General features: G+C 40.7%; 1 protein-coding gene across 8 annotated transcripts in view; it reads right to left on the bottom strand.

Annotated features, from left to right (window-relative positions):
• Positions 1-17321, bottom strand: part of L3MBTL3 (L3MBTL histone methyl-lysine binding protein 3) — a 114786-nt gene that overhangs the window by 24291 nt on the left and 73174 nt on the right. For all 8 annotated transcript variants that reach the window (XM_087444082.1, XM_087444087.1, XM_087444089.1 and 5 more), the window contains 2 exons: positions 16650-16752; positions 7699-7848 (listed from right to left, as the gene is read on the bottom strand). In XM_087444082.1, coding sequence (XP_087300208.1) covers positions 7699-7848; positions 16650-16752 — 253 coding nt within the window. The remainder of the gene's footprint in view (positions 1-7698; positions 7849-16649; positions 16753-17321) is intronic.

The following is a 17321-nucleotide window of genomic DNA, read 5'->3' as shown; positions in this document are numbered from 1 at the left end:
GATCTTAAAATAACCCCATCCTTCTCTTTCCAGAATCTAATCGTCCCCCTCTTAATTGCGGGGGATATGTTCCAAGACCCCCAGTGGATGCCTGAAACCACGGACAGTACCGAATCCTATACAGATTATGTTTTTTCCTATACATACACACCTATGATAAGGTTTAATTTATAAATTAGGCACAGTAAGAGAGTAACAACACCTTCTCTTCGGCATATCCAAACTGCCAGCATCACTACTCTTGCACTTTGGGGTCACTGTTACGTAAAATAAGGGTTACTTGAACACAAGCACTGGGATATCATGACAGTCGATCTGATAACCGACAGGGCTAAGTGACTAACTGTGGGTGGCCTATACAGCAGCATGGATATGCGGGACAAAGGAATGATTCATGTCCCGGGGGTGTGGAGTGGGACAATGCAAGGTTTCATCACGCTACTCAGAACAGCAAGCAATTTAAAACTTATAAATCGTTTATTTCTGAGAGTTCCCATTTAATATTTTTGGACCGCAGTTGACCATGGGTAACTGAAACTGCGGAAAGTGAAACTATGGATAAGGGGGGACTACTGTATCTTATTCTAGCCTAACAAGGGCTTTGTTTGAGCTCAAAAGTACCTGTACTCCCCAGCAACAAGTGGGGACACAGTGAATGGAGTGAAAGCCATAAAAAAATGTAGGGTTTTCTGTTTTGGACTCTTTACATGTCCCCAGCATTTTTTTTTTTTTTTAACTTCTGGGCTGAGGTCAATCACAGGTAAAAAATCAGAGAATGAGAATCTCAGGGTTCTATGTTAGAGGAACTCTGTAAAAGAGTACTTGAAGTGTCTCCCAAACACCTCCCACAAATGAAGAGGAGACTGTGCTTAACAGCTTCAGGACAAGGAGGTCACCATCTTCACAGGGATTCAGAAAAGATGGCAAATAAAACCAGTAGGATTAAAACTTTTATGTCTATGGTTAACATTCAAACCAAGAGTTTTTAAAATTAAATTTCTTTTGAGATGACACATTAGCAATAGTTTTAATAGTGTTTTCATAAACATGGCCCAGCAGAGGTAAACATGGTTTACTGTTTATCTAATGACTAAAAATAAAACATCTTGATTAATAAGCCTATTAAATTATAGTTTAGCATAAGGAACATATGTTAGTGAAGAAAAGGAATATAATGAATAAATACAGCAGATATTATCAAGATGCCGAAGAAAAACCCCCCAGAAACACTAATTCAGCAATTAATTAACCAATCCTCCTATAAAATGAAAACCCTAACCAAGACAGTGAGATCTGGGAAATAAAGACCATGTATCTTCAGAAGAGTGAGACGGCATTACTTTCATGTTCTCGTAGAAAAGAGAACAGATGTCACCGCTTTCCTACTATTTATAACAGAGTCTCCTGAGTCAGGAATCAGGGCTATTCCAGGAGACAGAATAAGACCCTGTTTCAATACTGTTCCAACAACTTCACAGGCACACAACAACATAGTCATCTCTTCCTTACGCCGTGGTGTCACAGCGGTTGGCAGCAGAGCCGTGAGTGTTTTAACTAACACGGAGCTTCTCTCTGGGGCACACAAACAAATGCACAGATTTGACTCAGATTCCCAAGAGCTAGAACATTTTCAAACTTCCACAGCTCCTCATCCACATCTGGCAGCCCATCGACAAACAGGGAGAAGATGCTTTACGACAGCCAGGGAAGAAGGCCCAGTCACTGGAATGACTTTCTCCAACGTCAACACCAAGCCCTCAGGCCCAGAAAACCTTAGGAGGCAAAACAGAGTTCCTGAAGATGCCTAACTAGCTTCTGTGTTCTTTCAGAACTTCTGGCTCTAAATTAATTTTATTCTTCTTGAGTTGTAGTTTTGCAAAGTAAATCGATGTACACGTGCCTATGGTTTCATACTTGACGTTAGCTTGTTTCCCCAGCTGTTTAATAGGGCCCTCCTCACGGGTACAGAGTGGTTCTTGGTGTGCCGGGCAAATCTGATTCATCCTAAAAACATAAATCAGATTGACAGCTGCAATTCCTACAACTGCTCTATGTAATTCTCAGAGTAGAAACACTGGTCCTACAACTTGAAAAGCCATTTTAATGGCCTATAATGAACTGAACGGACTGATCTTTTTTCACTGGATTTAGGTTAGCAATGGGCATTTGCCTTGCAAGGTAATACAAGCATTTAGCAGGTATTTAAAAAATGCTTTATTGTGTTTCTGTGGTTATGTCTAAGCAAGCTTAAACAACATGGGAGCTTAAAATATTAAGCGATTTTTAATAGACACAGCACCCAATTTAGAAACTCAATTACAAGCAGCTGTAGAATAGATTTCACAAGGATAAGAACGTGGGATAGATGCCCACGTTCTCCAATTGGTAATACGTTGTAAATTATGACTCCAGAGAAGGGTCTTTATATTCAGCAATGATTCTCAAAGCCTGGTTTGTAGATCACTTCATCCATCACCTGGGGGTGCTGGTTAAAAATGAACTGGGATGCACCTTACACTTCCTGAAGCAGTATTTCTGGAGAGCGTACCTCAAAAGCATGCATTTTAACAAGCATCTGATGATTCCAATGCAAAACGAAGTTTGAGACGCGTAGGTTTTATTAAGATATACAGAAAAATATACCCATTCTTTTACTTAATTGTAGACAATAGAGACTTAAGGTTACCAGTCCCCAGGAAAAGCTTCTCCACTGGTTGGTAGAGCTCCTGCCTCACCATCCTGCTGTCAAGAGTGCTGTGAGGGCAGAGACAATCTGCACTCTCCCAAGAGAGGAGAACATCTCCTCCCTGAAAGTACCAGGCACAACACAGACACTCCCTACATATCTGATGAATGAATGGATAATGGGAAAGGACTGCACATTCTCATTCCTATCTAAACACGGATTGGGAATTCACTCATAACCTGACCATCCATTTGACAAGTTGCTGTAGGAAACGAGATCCAAATATTCAGCACACCTACAAAAGGTGGAGCCATCTGAACATGGGGCAGAGCTTCCCAGCTAGCAGGCCCTGTATCATATCCTCGGGTACCAGTGCTCTGAGATCCCGTTCCCTGTAGCCCTCCCAGGAACCAGTGCCCCTGTCTGGTCACCCGGAGGCAGCCCCATCCACTCCCTGGTGGGCCATATAAACGTTGGCATTTCTGTGGTATCGTTTTCTACGTGAGGTAGGAAGTTAAAGACAACAGTTTGGGAAGCCCTGCCCTAATTTACAAAAGAGTGCTGGTATGGATTGGGGGGATTTATCTCATCCTTTAATAATCATCCCTTAGATATCTGGTGTGGGGATCTTACAAAGTTGAGAATGGAGGTGTTTTAGCGGAACAAAAAGGAGGTTATATAGCTGTCGCCTCTTAGGTTATATAACTGATGTGTCTCCTTTGAAGGCTGGAGGATGATTCAAGATCATCTGGCATCCTCACTGTGTGTCAGGTGTGTGCTCAGTGCTCAAGTGTCTCAGAGAATCAGAGGAGATGTGGCCTCTGCCCTTAGGGAGCTGATCAACCAGCAAGGTACTCAGACCCGGAGAAATATTCATACAAAACTGTCAATTGCATTGGGATGTGTGATATGAAAGCACGTAATGAGAAACTTGATCCACAGTCTGGAGGATCAGATAAAGCTTCCCTGAGGAAATGACAGTCAACCTGAAGCCCGTGAAATGAGAGACCAGCTAGGAGATGGGAGGGATGGAGGCTGAAGGCAGAGAGGAAAGGATGGTTGAGGACCAGGTGGTTGAACCATTAAGTTTAAAAATGCACCAGGTGGAGAGAAAGCTGGCGAGTCAGGCAGGGTCCCAATAACACAGGACTTTATAGGCCATGTTCAGAACTAGGGTCTTAAAGACAAGAGTAATGGGAAGTCACTGAAAGTTTTAAGCAGGGAGATTTACTACCAAATGAATTTTTTTTTTTTTGGTGGGTAGGGGGGAGGGGTGAGGAAGATTGGCCCTGAGCCAACATTTGTCACCAATCTTTCTCTTTTTGCTTGAGGAATATTGTCCCTGAGCTAACCTCTATGCCAATCTTCCTCTATTTTGTATGTGGGACACTGCCACAGCATGTCTTGATGAGCAGTGTGTAGGTCCGTGCCCGGGATCTGAACCCGCAAACCCTGCGCTGCCGAAGCGGAGCATGTGAACTTAACCACACCACCACCAGGCTAGCCCCCTAAATGAATTTTTCAAATGCAAACTCTTAGACTCTAGTCCAGAAGATGCTGGTGGGCTGGCTAGGCCCCCAAATCTGAATTTTAAAGAGGTCCTAGGGAACCTGATGAGAAGCTCAGTTTGGGAACTACTGCTGTGGAACATTAGTTGTCCACGGGTCCATCCCGAGAAGATGGCGTTTGTGGTAAGAATAGGGTACACGTGTTCCTTGCATGGTTAACTTATTTGGCTCTATTATGTCAGCTCCAGGGTCAAAAGAAATGCCAGCACATCACTCATTCTGGTGACCATGTGGCATCTGAAATGGGTGGATGGGATGGCATGCCAAGACACTGTCATTGCCCTGCCCACGTCCCCTGGCCACCACTCCCCCTTTGGTGCACAGTGGCCGACTCCCACCTGTCCCCCCTGCTCTGCTTCCCTCAGAGGACTAACCTGGGCTCTGGCCGCTTTGCCTGCTGCACAGCAGGGCAGATGTGCTGGGGAAATAAGTGTGCTTCCTCCCCCAGCAGCCTCACTCTGTGACTGCAGGGAGCCAGTGTTTAAATAGCTCAGCTCCCTCATCACCATGGTGGGAAAACTCTGAGATGTGTGTTCTACACACACTCCCGGAGTGTTCCCAGCAGGATCGTCCTGCTGCTGTCCCCAGTGGTACCCAGTGTGACAGTGAAGCTTCTCCTGGCTGTCTCACTTCCTCACTCCCCTACTGATGTTGCCCCCATTTCCCAAGTAAACCACTTGCAATCAAATCTTTGTCATAGGGTCTTCTTTTGGTGTGCTTCTTTCTTTCTCTAGCTGTGCCAAAGTGCATTTTTTTTAAAAACAGTAGAGTCTGGCAACCAAATTTTAGTAAATTATTAAGAATGACACAAAGAAAATGCATTGAAACCTGAGTGGGAGATTCCATCCACATGAACAATCATTATGGGAAAAGAAGAGAGAACATAATCTGATATGAGAATCATCTGGTTGAGAGTTCCATTCAAAATTTAATCTAGGAATATCAAAGAAATGGGCAAGCCTTTCTTTTGCTCCTCAGGAATAAAAGAAACACTGTGAAACAAATAAGTAACCATTTTCTCTTGCAACAATAATAAAAACTAACATTTACTGAAGGCTTATTTACTTATTAGCCACTATTGTAAGAGCTTTGCATAGCTCACTAGTTCATTCCTAAGAAATCAGTAACCAACAAATGTTACATTTATTTTTAAAATGAAAAAATATTAATTCAATATGTTTATACAGATTCACTCACAGCAAAGAAACCAGCCAACTTCAGCCCTGTTAACTCTACCTTCAGTCAACCATCCTCAAGCCATAAGATATATGTCTTTGTCAACAACTTTTCTTTTATTGGTTAACATTTGCTATGCTGCCACCCCATGACCATTTATAGCTAAGATACCACGTGCTAAGGTACCATGTCCTAAGATACCATGTTGCCACCCCATGACTATTTATAGCTAAGATACCATTTTGATCATCGTGGGACCCAGTGACTATCTGGAGAAGAAAAAACAAAATAATCTGAAGCCAATTTTTTAAAATTTAAAATAATAAATTTAAATTTTAAAAGAGTAAATAAATCTATATTATTTTAGCTATTTTGGAAAATGTTTAAGTATGCATAATGAAGTATTTAGGTTGGAATACCATGATGTCTGCAATCATTTCTTTAAAATACTTCAATGTAAAAAATAAAGTGAGAAAAAAAATCTTGGTCAAAAATATTGACCTTAAAAAGTTAGGGGTCATTTGGATTATCTCCCTCACGTTTCCTTCGACTACATATAACTCATCAAATCTCTCAGGTTACTTCTAGCCACAAAGAAATAAATGAATAAGTAAATAAATGCATGAAATAAAAATAGTAAATCTGGAAAGATGAAGACAAGAAGAAATCTGAACAAAGTCTCTAAAACCATGAAGACTTACTTACCCAAGCCTGGCACCCAAAAACAAAGGCATATCACTTGAAGAAATTCAATGTGAATACAAGTAAGTATACGTGTGAATTAACACAGAATGGCAGGTTGGAATGCATTGACTCAAAAGATAGTATGTGCTAAAAATCTATGTAATATAAAAATATTTAGATATGAAACATGCTTGATGGGTTACCATAGAAAACTGAAAATGTCTGAGATTGTCCCATTAATCACGGCAACAACATGAAGACCCTGGACCACACCATCACAGAAGACACATCACTGGAGTAGTTAAATCCACTATAAAAGTTATTCTTTTCTTACATGGATTTCGAGTTAAAAAGGACCCCAAGAGATCATCCAAACCAACCACATCTTCCTGCCGTGAGGAGACTCTGGCCCAGGTATCTGCCTGGAGCCCAGCCAGTTAGCGAGAAGCCTGTGAGATGGACCTGCTGGCCCTTCAGAGTATTCTGTGGATCTCTCAAACAGTATCTCGGCTTTTGAAATCTAAACTCTAGGGAGCCTTACCACCTTGTGAGTCAATGAACTCACCATGAACTCTGTATCTGTAATATTACTATGTGAATTCGTACTTCTATTTGTCTTAAATTTTCTCAAGTGATATGCCCTCATTTTCGGGTGCTGGGTTGGGTAAATGAGTCTATGTTACATTAGTCAGGTTTCAAGGATTAAAAAAATCATCACTGTTGTTAATCATTAAAGAAGTTACAGCTCCCTCCACCCATAGGGCAAAATTGCATTTCTATAAGGATGTTGATACTTGAAATGCCATTACTCCAATAACATTGCTGTGAATTTAGAATTAGATTCATTAATTCAAATGTCCACCTGGTTCATCTATAAGAATGAAGTTATAAAATGTTAAAACAAACAAAAGAACTACGTTGCCTTAGGTTTTCAAATACTCCACGAAAAAAAACCTCCAAAACCTAAGCACTAAGGAGCATCTTTCTACTAATCTGCTCTTTATTTTAGTAAGATCCTCAGTTAATAGAAGGGCACAGACCATTTACTTAAAGATATATCAAGCAAAACTTGATTCTTTACTTAACAATCCACTGAGGTTAAAACATTCCAACTCAACTCTACAGGTGCAATTAACATCTTTATAATAATATGACATAATGTATATGCAAGTACTTGGCAAATAATGAGCACTAAAAATAAATAATATCCATTCTTCACAGGAGTCTGCCATCTTTCTTATAAAGGATGCCTCTATATAAATATTGATCAGTTCATTCAGAAATATGAACTGGCATGAAATAAAATGACTGGAATTTCCAAACTTATAATACCAAGCAAGTTCAACTAAAAGATGAACAAGTAAGAAAAAATCTTACCTAATTTGGATTTGCTTTTATAATACCTCTGCCTAATTTTTTTTTTTAAAGTCCAAGTACTGATCCCCACCATCATTTCACATCAAATCAGATGCATTTTCAGTAATATACAAGAAAACATTAGCACAGAATATAAAATAGCTAAGATAGAAAATGTCTTTCAACCAGAGTACTTCTAAACAACACTCATATTATCACTTTATTTACCTGATTTCAGGAGATGAAGAGATTTCATTTGTGTCTGTCCTTTTATTTCTCGGAAATGATGGACTAGCCGGAGGCATCTCACCACTTAAGCGGTCTGGGAAAATTCGGTCTTTATTCAAATTGGTTTCTGAATAGGGACAGTTGGCAGCACTAAAGGATTAAAAGAAAAAGAAGAGAACATTCTCATTAGAACATACTTACTTTTTCCAATTATAATGACAGGCTACAGAATATAAAATTCTAGAATTTAACTGAATATGTTATATATATTTATATATGTGTACATGTATGATTAAACACACAGTATGAAATATTTTATCTTTAAGACATAAGTATGTATAATCTGACAGAAAATACGTCTTCATACTAGATTTTTAGAAGCAATCTGATGAAATATTTGGAACTGAGCAATGGTCACTGAAGGATTCCCCCTGTGCACATCTGTGGGAACACTCAGCTCCAAGAGAGAAATACTTAGGACATCATAGGCGGGTTGGTGACAGAGGTGGGACAGAGAGAGAATGATGGATGGATAGAGCGGGTCTGCTTCCTAAAGCGGTCCTCCAAGCCCAGAGTCATCACACGCTGTTTGATTTCCTTTATAACAGCTGCTGCCCTCCAAAGGAAGGAGCTCCCTCATGTTCCTGTCTCCAGGTCCCAACATACACCCGATATCCTAGAAGATACCCATGTCAACCCATAGTTAATCCTGTCCCTAATACGAAGAGAGACCAGATGCCAACTTGGATAATGACTCATCTAGCTCACTTCCCTTCCATCAGTGACCACTGGTTGGTCTCTCAGGTCCCATTTCAGGATCATTCCTGTTATCCAAGCAAGAGAAATCTAGGTCACTAATTGTTAATTCAACATTAAGTCAGTCTACTCCTGTGCCTGGGCCTCAGCTTTCCAGGATCCAGAACATCTGGGCAACCTCTGTATCTCAGGGCCCCAAAACACAATCAACCCCTCCAACTCACTGCCTATCTTGCCCCTCTGATTTTAGGAAGCCTCCTCAAATCTGGAAATGGTTTGGACCTGAGGTAAATTATATTAGTGTCTTACATGTTCTCTTCCTCAGTTTACGTGATAGTGGAAATGTTGATAATTACTCAGGAAAAAATTTTAAACAGTGCACGTCTACCCTCCACCAAGAGAATCTGACACATCCTCCCAGGAGAAGGAGAGAAGAGTCTGAACATCCTTCCAAGTGATTTTGATAATGGCCTATAATATTTATCACGTATCTTGTAAGCAAATACAGTCTTTATTTTTTTTAACTACATGCTCCTCTACATGGCTATCTATGCAAAAGAAGAAAGTACATAACATTTGGTCAAGTGTTGACATAAGTGTATACAATGTTAACCCAACAATAATAACAAAAACAATAACCAGTAATATTTATGGAGCACTTACTATGTATCAAGCACTGTGCTAAGCGCTTTACATGCAGTACTTAACTTTCACTTAACCTACGAGAAAGGCTTCTCACATGACAAACTAAGGCTTAAAATGGCTAAGTAACTTCATCCTTTAATTATTTTGTTCATTTGTTCAACAAGTATTTGTCAAGTATCTGTTATATGCTAATTCTCTTTCTAGGCATTGGAAACACAGTGCAAAATGAAAAGACAAGGTCTCTGCTCTCACGTAGCTGATATTCTAGGGGGAGACGCAATTACACAATCAAACAAATAAGACAACTTCACATAGTGACAAATGCCGTGGAGTACGACATGAGAGAGAATGTGGGCTGTGACGGGCAGTGAGGAAGGGCCTCCTTGAAGCAGCAGCATTGAGCAGTGCCCTCAAGGTCAGGTCCCGCTCTGTGAACACAGGGGAACAGCATTCCAGGAAAAGGGAAGACTAGAGCAAATACAGGGAGAGATTGGCATGTCTGAAGGAAGGACCAGCGATGCTAGAGCACAGTGAGACAGGGAAGGAGATGAACCAGAAGCAGGCAGGAGAGGCATCATGTAGGGTGGTGGGTCATAGGGACCAGTTCATATGTCTAGGTTAGGTTCCATCTGAAGCAACTGGAGGACCTTCAAATAAGGGAATGATATGGTTTGATTTAAAATTTAAAAGAAAATCACTCAGGATGCTTTGTGGAGAGAAGATTTTAAGGGGACAGAATTGGAGCAAAGGAAGTTGTGTAAGAATAAGATACAATGACTTGGATTTGTGTGACTGAAATAGAGGTAAAGAGCACAGTCATAGTATCTTCTGCAATCTCTCCAAGGGGACCTGTGGATGGATGGGACATGGGGAAAGATATACATGAAGGATTTAAGGGCCTTTAGGTTTTTGGCTTGAAGAACTGGGTGGTAATAGGGATGCTTTTTTTCCTTCTGAGATGAGAATGACTCGAGAGAAGTAGATTTGGGGACAACATGAGGAATTGCAGGCTGTTCATTAGACAGTCAAGTAGAGAGAGATGCTGCTTGCCCAGAGTCACATAGCAATGAAGTAGCTCAGCAAAGTGAGCGTGCTATTTTACTCATCTTATTCAGAATGGGCATACGATTTCATTTCATTTTATTCATTCAGTAATGATCTGAAGGAAAATCATCTCCAACCACCAAGTCTCTTTTGAACAATAACCTTCAAGCGCTTCATGGAATCATTTGTGGGATATTTGTACTAATCTGTGCTCACGGATACAAGTGACAAGAACCAATTCAGCCTAACTTGAGCAGCAATAAACTTACTGCAAGGGCATCAGACAGCTCCGTAGGAGGGCTGGACAGTCAGGCTTGGGCAGGAAGGAAGGTCCCACCAGTACCTTCCCCCAGAAACGGTCTGCACAGGATGGGGATGCTGAGACCGCTGCCCTGGTCCCTCTTTTCAGACCCTCAGCCGCTTCTGCGCCCCACCCAACCCTCAGTTCCATAGAGGCTGCAAACACGAAGTCTGACCTGCCTCACATCACTCCTCCTGATGGAAGGCCCAGATGGCAGCATCCGCTTGGCTGCGTGTAGGTCTTCTGTCCACACCGTGACTGCCCCAGGCCTGAGGGAGGGGAGAGGTCCCGCTCCCCGTGGCTCCCCGAAGGGAGGAGGAGCCTTGCCTAACACTTACCTTGATTTCAGGCAAAACACAAATGTACTAGGGTTGCCTCATCAGAAACATGCTGAAAACCAAGTTCATCACCTTCAGTGGACTCCCCTCCCCGCCCCACCCTGCCGAAAAAGATAAAAAACGAAACTAGCTCCTCCTGCTGCTCCGGATTCTTTGTTTCTGACAAAGGAAATATATTAAGCCAGCCTCAGATCTTAGTCATCTTTGACTCTGTTCCACTCTTTCTTCCTCATGTTACGTATTTCAATTGCAAATTTATCTACTTGCGTTTTGTGACAGCAGGAAAAAAATGCCAATATAACTTTTTGGTTTCTTTTGCCCAACGGTAGGCTGCTGTTCCTAGAATATTGCAATTATCATGTTTCACTCAAACACCTGGCTTCACAATTACTGAATAATTGTACATTTACCTCGGAGTTTCGTCAGATATGAAGAAAGTAAAGAAAATGAGAGGCCTGCGCCTAACCCCACGCACCACGCCCACACTGGGAAGATTCACAGGATTCCTAGACGGGCCGGGTCCCCAACCACACGCAACAGTGAACAGCTACAGCGTGGAGGTCTTTAATGTAAGATCTAAGGGAGCGGCCTCGTCATCTATTTGTTGAGTAAGCAAAAGAAGGACGTGTCTCAAAGATCACGGTATACAAACCCAGCCAGCTCACAGAGGGGCAAGACCGCAGACCAGACGGAGACTCTCTTCTTTTTGGATTTGCCAGGGCCAGAGAGGAATTTCAAACTCTCAACCTGAAGTAGCAGAAGCAATCACGCCTTCCAAGCAGGGATCTACAACGGGCCAAGATGTTCTGCCAAGGAAGCCCCACGATGGTCAGCTAACACCCTCTCTCCTTCTGAACCCTGAGGAAAGTCAAATGGGTTTGCACACCTCCCATTCTTACACCTCGTATGAGGCAGAGAGGTTCCTGAAGTGGGAGGTGATAAGAAAAAGAGGATGGAGCATGCTCCAGTGACGGTTCGCGTACAGAGGGATGGGCAAGGCCCCGACAGAAATCAGGAAGCTGGTTCTAAATGTGCCCTGCTTTTTCCACTACTTAATAACGAGCAAGCACCACCTGGGAGACCTGTTTTCCCATCTGTAAAATGAGGATGACAACAATAATTACCACCACCGGGCATATTACCCACGCTAAATTTAGCTGTACTTGCATTACCTCATTGAACTCTCTCAACCCTGGGAAGTCGTTCCTATTCTAACACTCGTTCTACAGATGCAGAAACTGAGGCTTAAAAAAGGGAACTAGCTGAGTATCACTCAATTAGCTCTTGGTAGAGTTAGATCAGGAACTCGGGCTGTCTCTTCACTGTCACACTGCATTGGTAAATAGCACCGTGCCATATTGAGGAATTTCCTGATCCTTAATCCATGTAAACAATTAAATCCATCTGAGTGCCGGCTTCTAGCAAGATGCTGCTGTTATACGGCTAATATGTACTGAGCCAATACCTAACCCTCTCTTTGCCAACTCCCTCATTTTTCAGTTTAAAAAGCTGACACACAGTTTTGAAAGCTAATAACTTCATAAACCCGCCAATGCTGATCAAACTTCTCTGGAGAGACTGGGTTCCCATTAGGCTTATAATCATCTCTAGTTTCTCATGGACTAAGGTTCTAGTGACAAAACATAAGTCCTGTGTGTCTCATCACACAACACGTGTGTATTCAGTCATGGGCACATGCATGCATACGTATACACACAACTCCCTACCATTGTACAATTCCTCAGAGAGCAGAGGAATAGATTCACACAGGATTACATGGCTCTCTACTGTAAGGACTTTCCTAGGGTGCACGCTGTTCTCTTAGCAAGTTATTCCATATCGGCTCTATAGACACAAATACTTGCCCCACCAGCCCCTCTACCGAGGGTTTTCCCAGGAAACACTGGTCCAGCTGATGAGGAAAAGTGGAAGGACAGCCTTGCTCACTGTTCCCCACTGCCATCTTTAAAACCCTTTAAATTGTAAATATATTTATTTAAACAATCAGGTAACATCTTCGGTTTTCTAAGTGATCACATAATCATTCTCACACTCTGTCATGATAAAAACCTGTAAAACATACGAGGCAGGCTCCCTTGGCTACTGTGCTCTACATGAGAGCCCAGCAGTTACAGATGGAGACTGGAGTGAATCCTGGTTCTGCCACTGTCTGATCCTGGGCACTTCCTGAACCAGTCTAAGCCTCTGTTTTCTCATCTGTACAACAGAGATTAGAACGGTGCTGGCTGCGTGGAGCTGCGGGAGGATTAAATGTGATAACACACGTCAGCCCTAAAACAGTGCCTGGAACGTAGGCAATCCTCAATAAAGCTTACCTATGAGTACCATTTAAAAAGGAGAAGGAGAGTAACACCTAACTCCTACTGTGTAAAAGAGCACCAGCAAAAATAAACAACAGCATTACCAACTCCATAATACGCCCCATTTAAGATGGCTCTCTGTTGCCCTCAGGAAAAGTTGATGCTTCTCTCCAAGTGCTACTCCATTCATGCTATGAAAATCTCTACACCAGATCGGCCTCCTTGGAAGTAGAGCCTCTGCTCTGTAGAGCCCATCACCTAACCCCACACCTGGCACAAAGCAGCCACTCAGTAAGTGTTTGTTCAATGGAGGGATGGATGCTGAATTAATATGATGTTTATAGTTTGCAGGTGTGAGTTCCATTACTAATTTTTAAAACTTTCCATGGACTTTACAAATATCCTTTAGAGATTGTTGGAAATACTCTATATTTTTTCTTTTCTTGTTTCATTTCTCCCAGATCAAATCTTACATAGAAAAGATTTACTTCTGAAGGCCCTAGATACATAGAACATCTACTTTTATATAACTTCAGTTCTCCTTTAATCTCCTCCCATTCTTTGCCCTCTCAGTAGGCCAAATGAATGAATCCAAAAAGTGAAACACTGTGACACAACCAATATTAATGCTCCCTTGCTAGAGAGAAAGAATTAAGCAATCTGGCTACTGAATGTCCCTAGAGATGAGAATACCGTATCCACATCTCACTCACTCACTGGTCATTTATATTTCAATATTTAAAAACATCACATTCTCAAATTTCATTGTTGACATGTTCTATTTCTAACACTTCTTAGATCAAATTCAACTACTGTAATTTTCGGAGAAGCTAACAACTGCTAGTCAAAACACAGGTTTTTGCTTATGTGTCCATAAAATTGCTTATTCTTGCTAAAAGAGCAACTTTCCTTGTTATCTAAGCAAAGAATGCATGTTTTGATTTATGCAGTTTCTCAGTAAATTAATCCAAAGAGAATTTTCCCATTATGTTTTCCTAAAGACAGCATTCTCAGCAAGGAGAAAAATAAGTGCTAGTGAAATGAACCTTTCAAAGAATATCCATGCGGCAGCAGCTCCTACCAGTCTACTAATGAAATGGAAAACAGGCTGTGCCTGCTAAGGATTAATATCCCGCCAGGTAAAGAGCTTCGAGTGTTGTAAATAGAACAGCAGAGTCAGGGAGACTACAAAGCAAGCTGAAGGGCTGAGAAGGGAAGACAGGACTCTGTCCACTAGGTCTCTGAATTGCTTTCCCCCTCTCTGAGGCTCTGGTCAACAAGTAAATCTGTCCCAGACCTACACGCAGATCTGCTAGTTACGCCCTGTACGTGACAAGGAAATGCACACAGCCTCTTTACCAGTGCATGTCTTTTAAGCCATAAAGTCTACTTCTTCCTCTCTCATTCCAGAAAAATGAGTAATTCTCTACTATGGTTCCAATTACAGTGAAAGATTCTTGACCACATTTCTCCATAAAATCTTTCATGATTCTCCCCATAATTTCTCCCTTCTTTTAGCAAATACAACACTGCATCTCTGAAGAAATGCTCCCAAGACAATCACTGAAACTTTGTGAAATGGGTGTGGCCCAGCTAAGGGACCCTCAGGGGTCCACGGTATACTTGGGGAAAGGAGGTCCTGATGAGCGGCTGGTGCCATCAGGCAGTGGACAGGTAAACCACTCCGTTCAGACCTAAAACAATTCTAGAGAGAACTATGGACGTTGATATGAGGTGGGTTTTCTTCTGAGAAAACCAAAAAAAATTTTTTTTAATTTTCAATTGCACCCAACAACATGTCAGTATTCACCTATTTTAAAAATTTCTTTGCTCTTTTTTTTTCATAATTTGAGCAAATTGCCTTTATTCCAATGAACATCTTGGGGTTGTACAACAGAAAGGTATATGTGTCACAGTTTCAACAGTAGTTACTATTTGTATCTTATATTTTAATTAAGTTATGTATAGCATAGTTTTTATAGTTCCATTAGTACCTGAGATCTTCTTCAAAGGCTGAGTCTGACTAATTCATGGAGTGGGGCCTTGAGAGGCAGTGAGAGAGGCGTGGTCAAAAGCACGGACCCTTGAGCTAGACTGGGTGCCATCCCCTCTCCTCCCTCACCCACTGTCAGGCAACCTAGTAAACCTCCTCAGGGCTACAGTGGCCTCAGCAAAAATTGGGAGAAAATAATAGTTCTACATTACAGGGTCATTTTGAAGGTTATCCAATACCTGTAAAACAATTAGAGCAGTACCTCGCACAGAGTAAATAAATGCTTAATAAATGTTAGTTATGATTGAAAAAAAAAACTGCTGCTCAAAAACATTTATCAAATGAAAGACTCTATGAATATGTAATGAAAATTTAGCATGCTGATGAGTTATTTCTGGCATTTAGACTTTATTAAATGTCTGAAAAATAATCCAGCTGCCGTCACTCGGCAATACTGAATAACTTCTAAGATGCAGCATTCTGAACTCAGTTTAAATTAACCACATAACTTTTGGTTTGCAGTCATACAAACAATGAAAAGGATTTTTAAATGAATATTTGCAAATAGAATCATCGTCCTGTCTATGCTCAGACATTTTACTCTGGAACATACTGAACCCCATAAAAACTTGCGGGGAATGTTGCAAAAGCAAGATAAGCAGCATTTGAGGCTGCGAGACGAAAGAAAGAGGAAACTATATAAAGATGAAAATAATCACACTAATTTTACAATTCCTATTAACTCTTAGAGGAACAGGTAGTGCAGTCTTCCCAGTTTTTAAAGATCTCGATTCACAACCTATACAAACTCAATAAACAAGGAATCATTTTTCTTACTGGGCAATCCAATTAACATGCAATTAGAACACTTATACTGACAAATCATTATTTTAATATATATCTAAATAGGTGATGCTTTTATTCTTTAAAAACCCCAGTTAAATCACAAGAATTTCTTAGTATTTCAGTAACATTTTTAAATGTCTACAAAGATCCCCAAATCAATACACCAAATTTCAAATGTATAAATTTGGTTTCTTTTTTAAGTTACTTAGGGGTAAGAGAAAAATATTGAAAAACACTTTCTTTGACCAAAGTACTCTCACGTTTGACTTTTTATATCTGTGCTTTTTGTGATCTTTGCTGCTAATCTACAATAACTCACCTGTCATTATTCAAATTCTTGAGTTACCCAATCATAGAATAATCTACCAAACAAATACTTTTAACACAGCGTGTCCTCTTCTCATTATTAATGGTCCACCCAACATGATTATTTCAGAAACCAAGTATCTATAAAACTAGTCAGGGTGCCAAGAAAAGCCAAATAACTAGAGTAAATCTATTTTAAACTGTGAATGTGTTTTCTCTCAGGAAGATTTAACTACAGATATACTCTTCATTTTTACATGATCACTATGGTAACCACATTTCACATGGATCTGAATTTAAAATTAGTTCACATCTATGTAGTATACATGGAAATCATTATCTTCTGCATATGTGGGACAAGCCAGGTAAGGAATCCCCACGTGAGTGGCAGCACCACATACCTGTGAGGGCCCAGGTGTCTCGCTCTCTTAAAATGGCCAATCCCTTTACACCCTGGGATTGAGCATCCACCGTGTTCCGAAGCTTCCATTAATTCTAAGGGGCCTATCAGAAAGCAAAAGAAAGAAAGAAAGGGCAAAAAGTTAAGGCTATAAGAGTTAAATATCTGGGATCAGTATAGGTAAAAAAAAAAATCCAACTTTTGAATCAACACATATAAATAGAAAAAGAAACAGATTCTATAAAAGTTGAAAAATATCTTAAAAGTCTCTACTTCTAAAGGTTTTCCCCTACGATTTTGTTCACACTATTTATCTTCATAGTGAAATAGTAAACTTTGATCTAACCCTCTTTCAAAATGTCACAAACTCCAGAGAGACCTAAATCTGAATTAATGAGAAGATTCTAAACAGTTTTCATCAAGTAAATAACATAATTAATATATGAATACTCGCACACCGTGAAAACTTCAAACAACATACCAGAATACAGAACAGTTACAGATCACCTTCAGGCTATGTCCTCCACATTTCATACCTTCCTAGATGTTGGTCTAAGCATTCTCCTACGAGCCTACATTTGTATATATATATGCATCAATTTTTTGGCTTTGTTTTATTTTGCCACATAAAAGGGACAACACAGATGTGTACTATTCTGAAACATTCTTCTTT

The sequence above is a fragment of the Ceratotherium simum genome, chromosome 19, assembly GCF_057802395.1.
Source record: "Ceratotherium simum simum isolate JZ-2026a chromosome 19, ASM5780239v1, whole genome shotgun sequence".
In the NCBI taxonomy this organism is placed as follows: Eukaryota; Metazoa; Chordata; class Mammalia; order Perissodactyla; family Rhinocerotidae; genus Ceratotherium; species Ceratotherium simum.
Note: the sequence above shows the minus strand (reverse complement) of the source record. Positions and strands in the feature narration are given on the sequence as shown.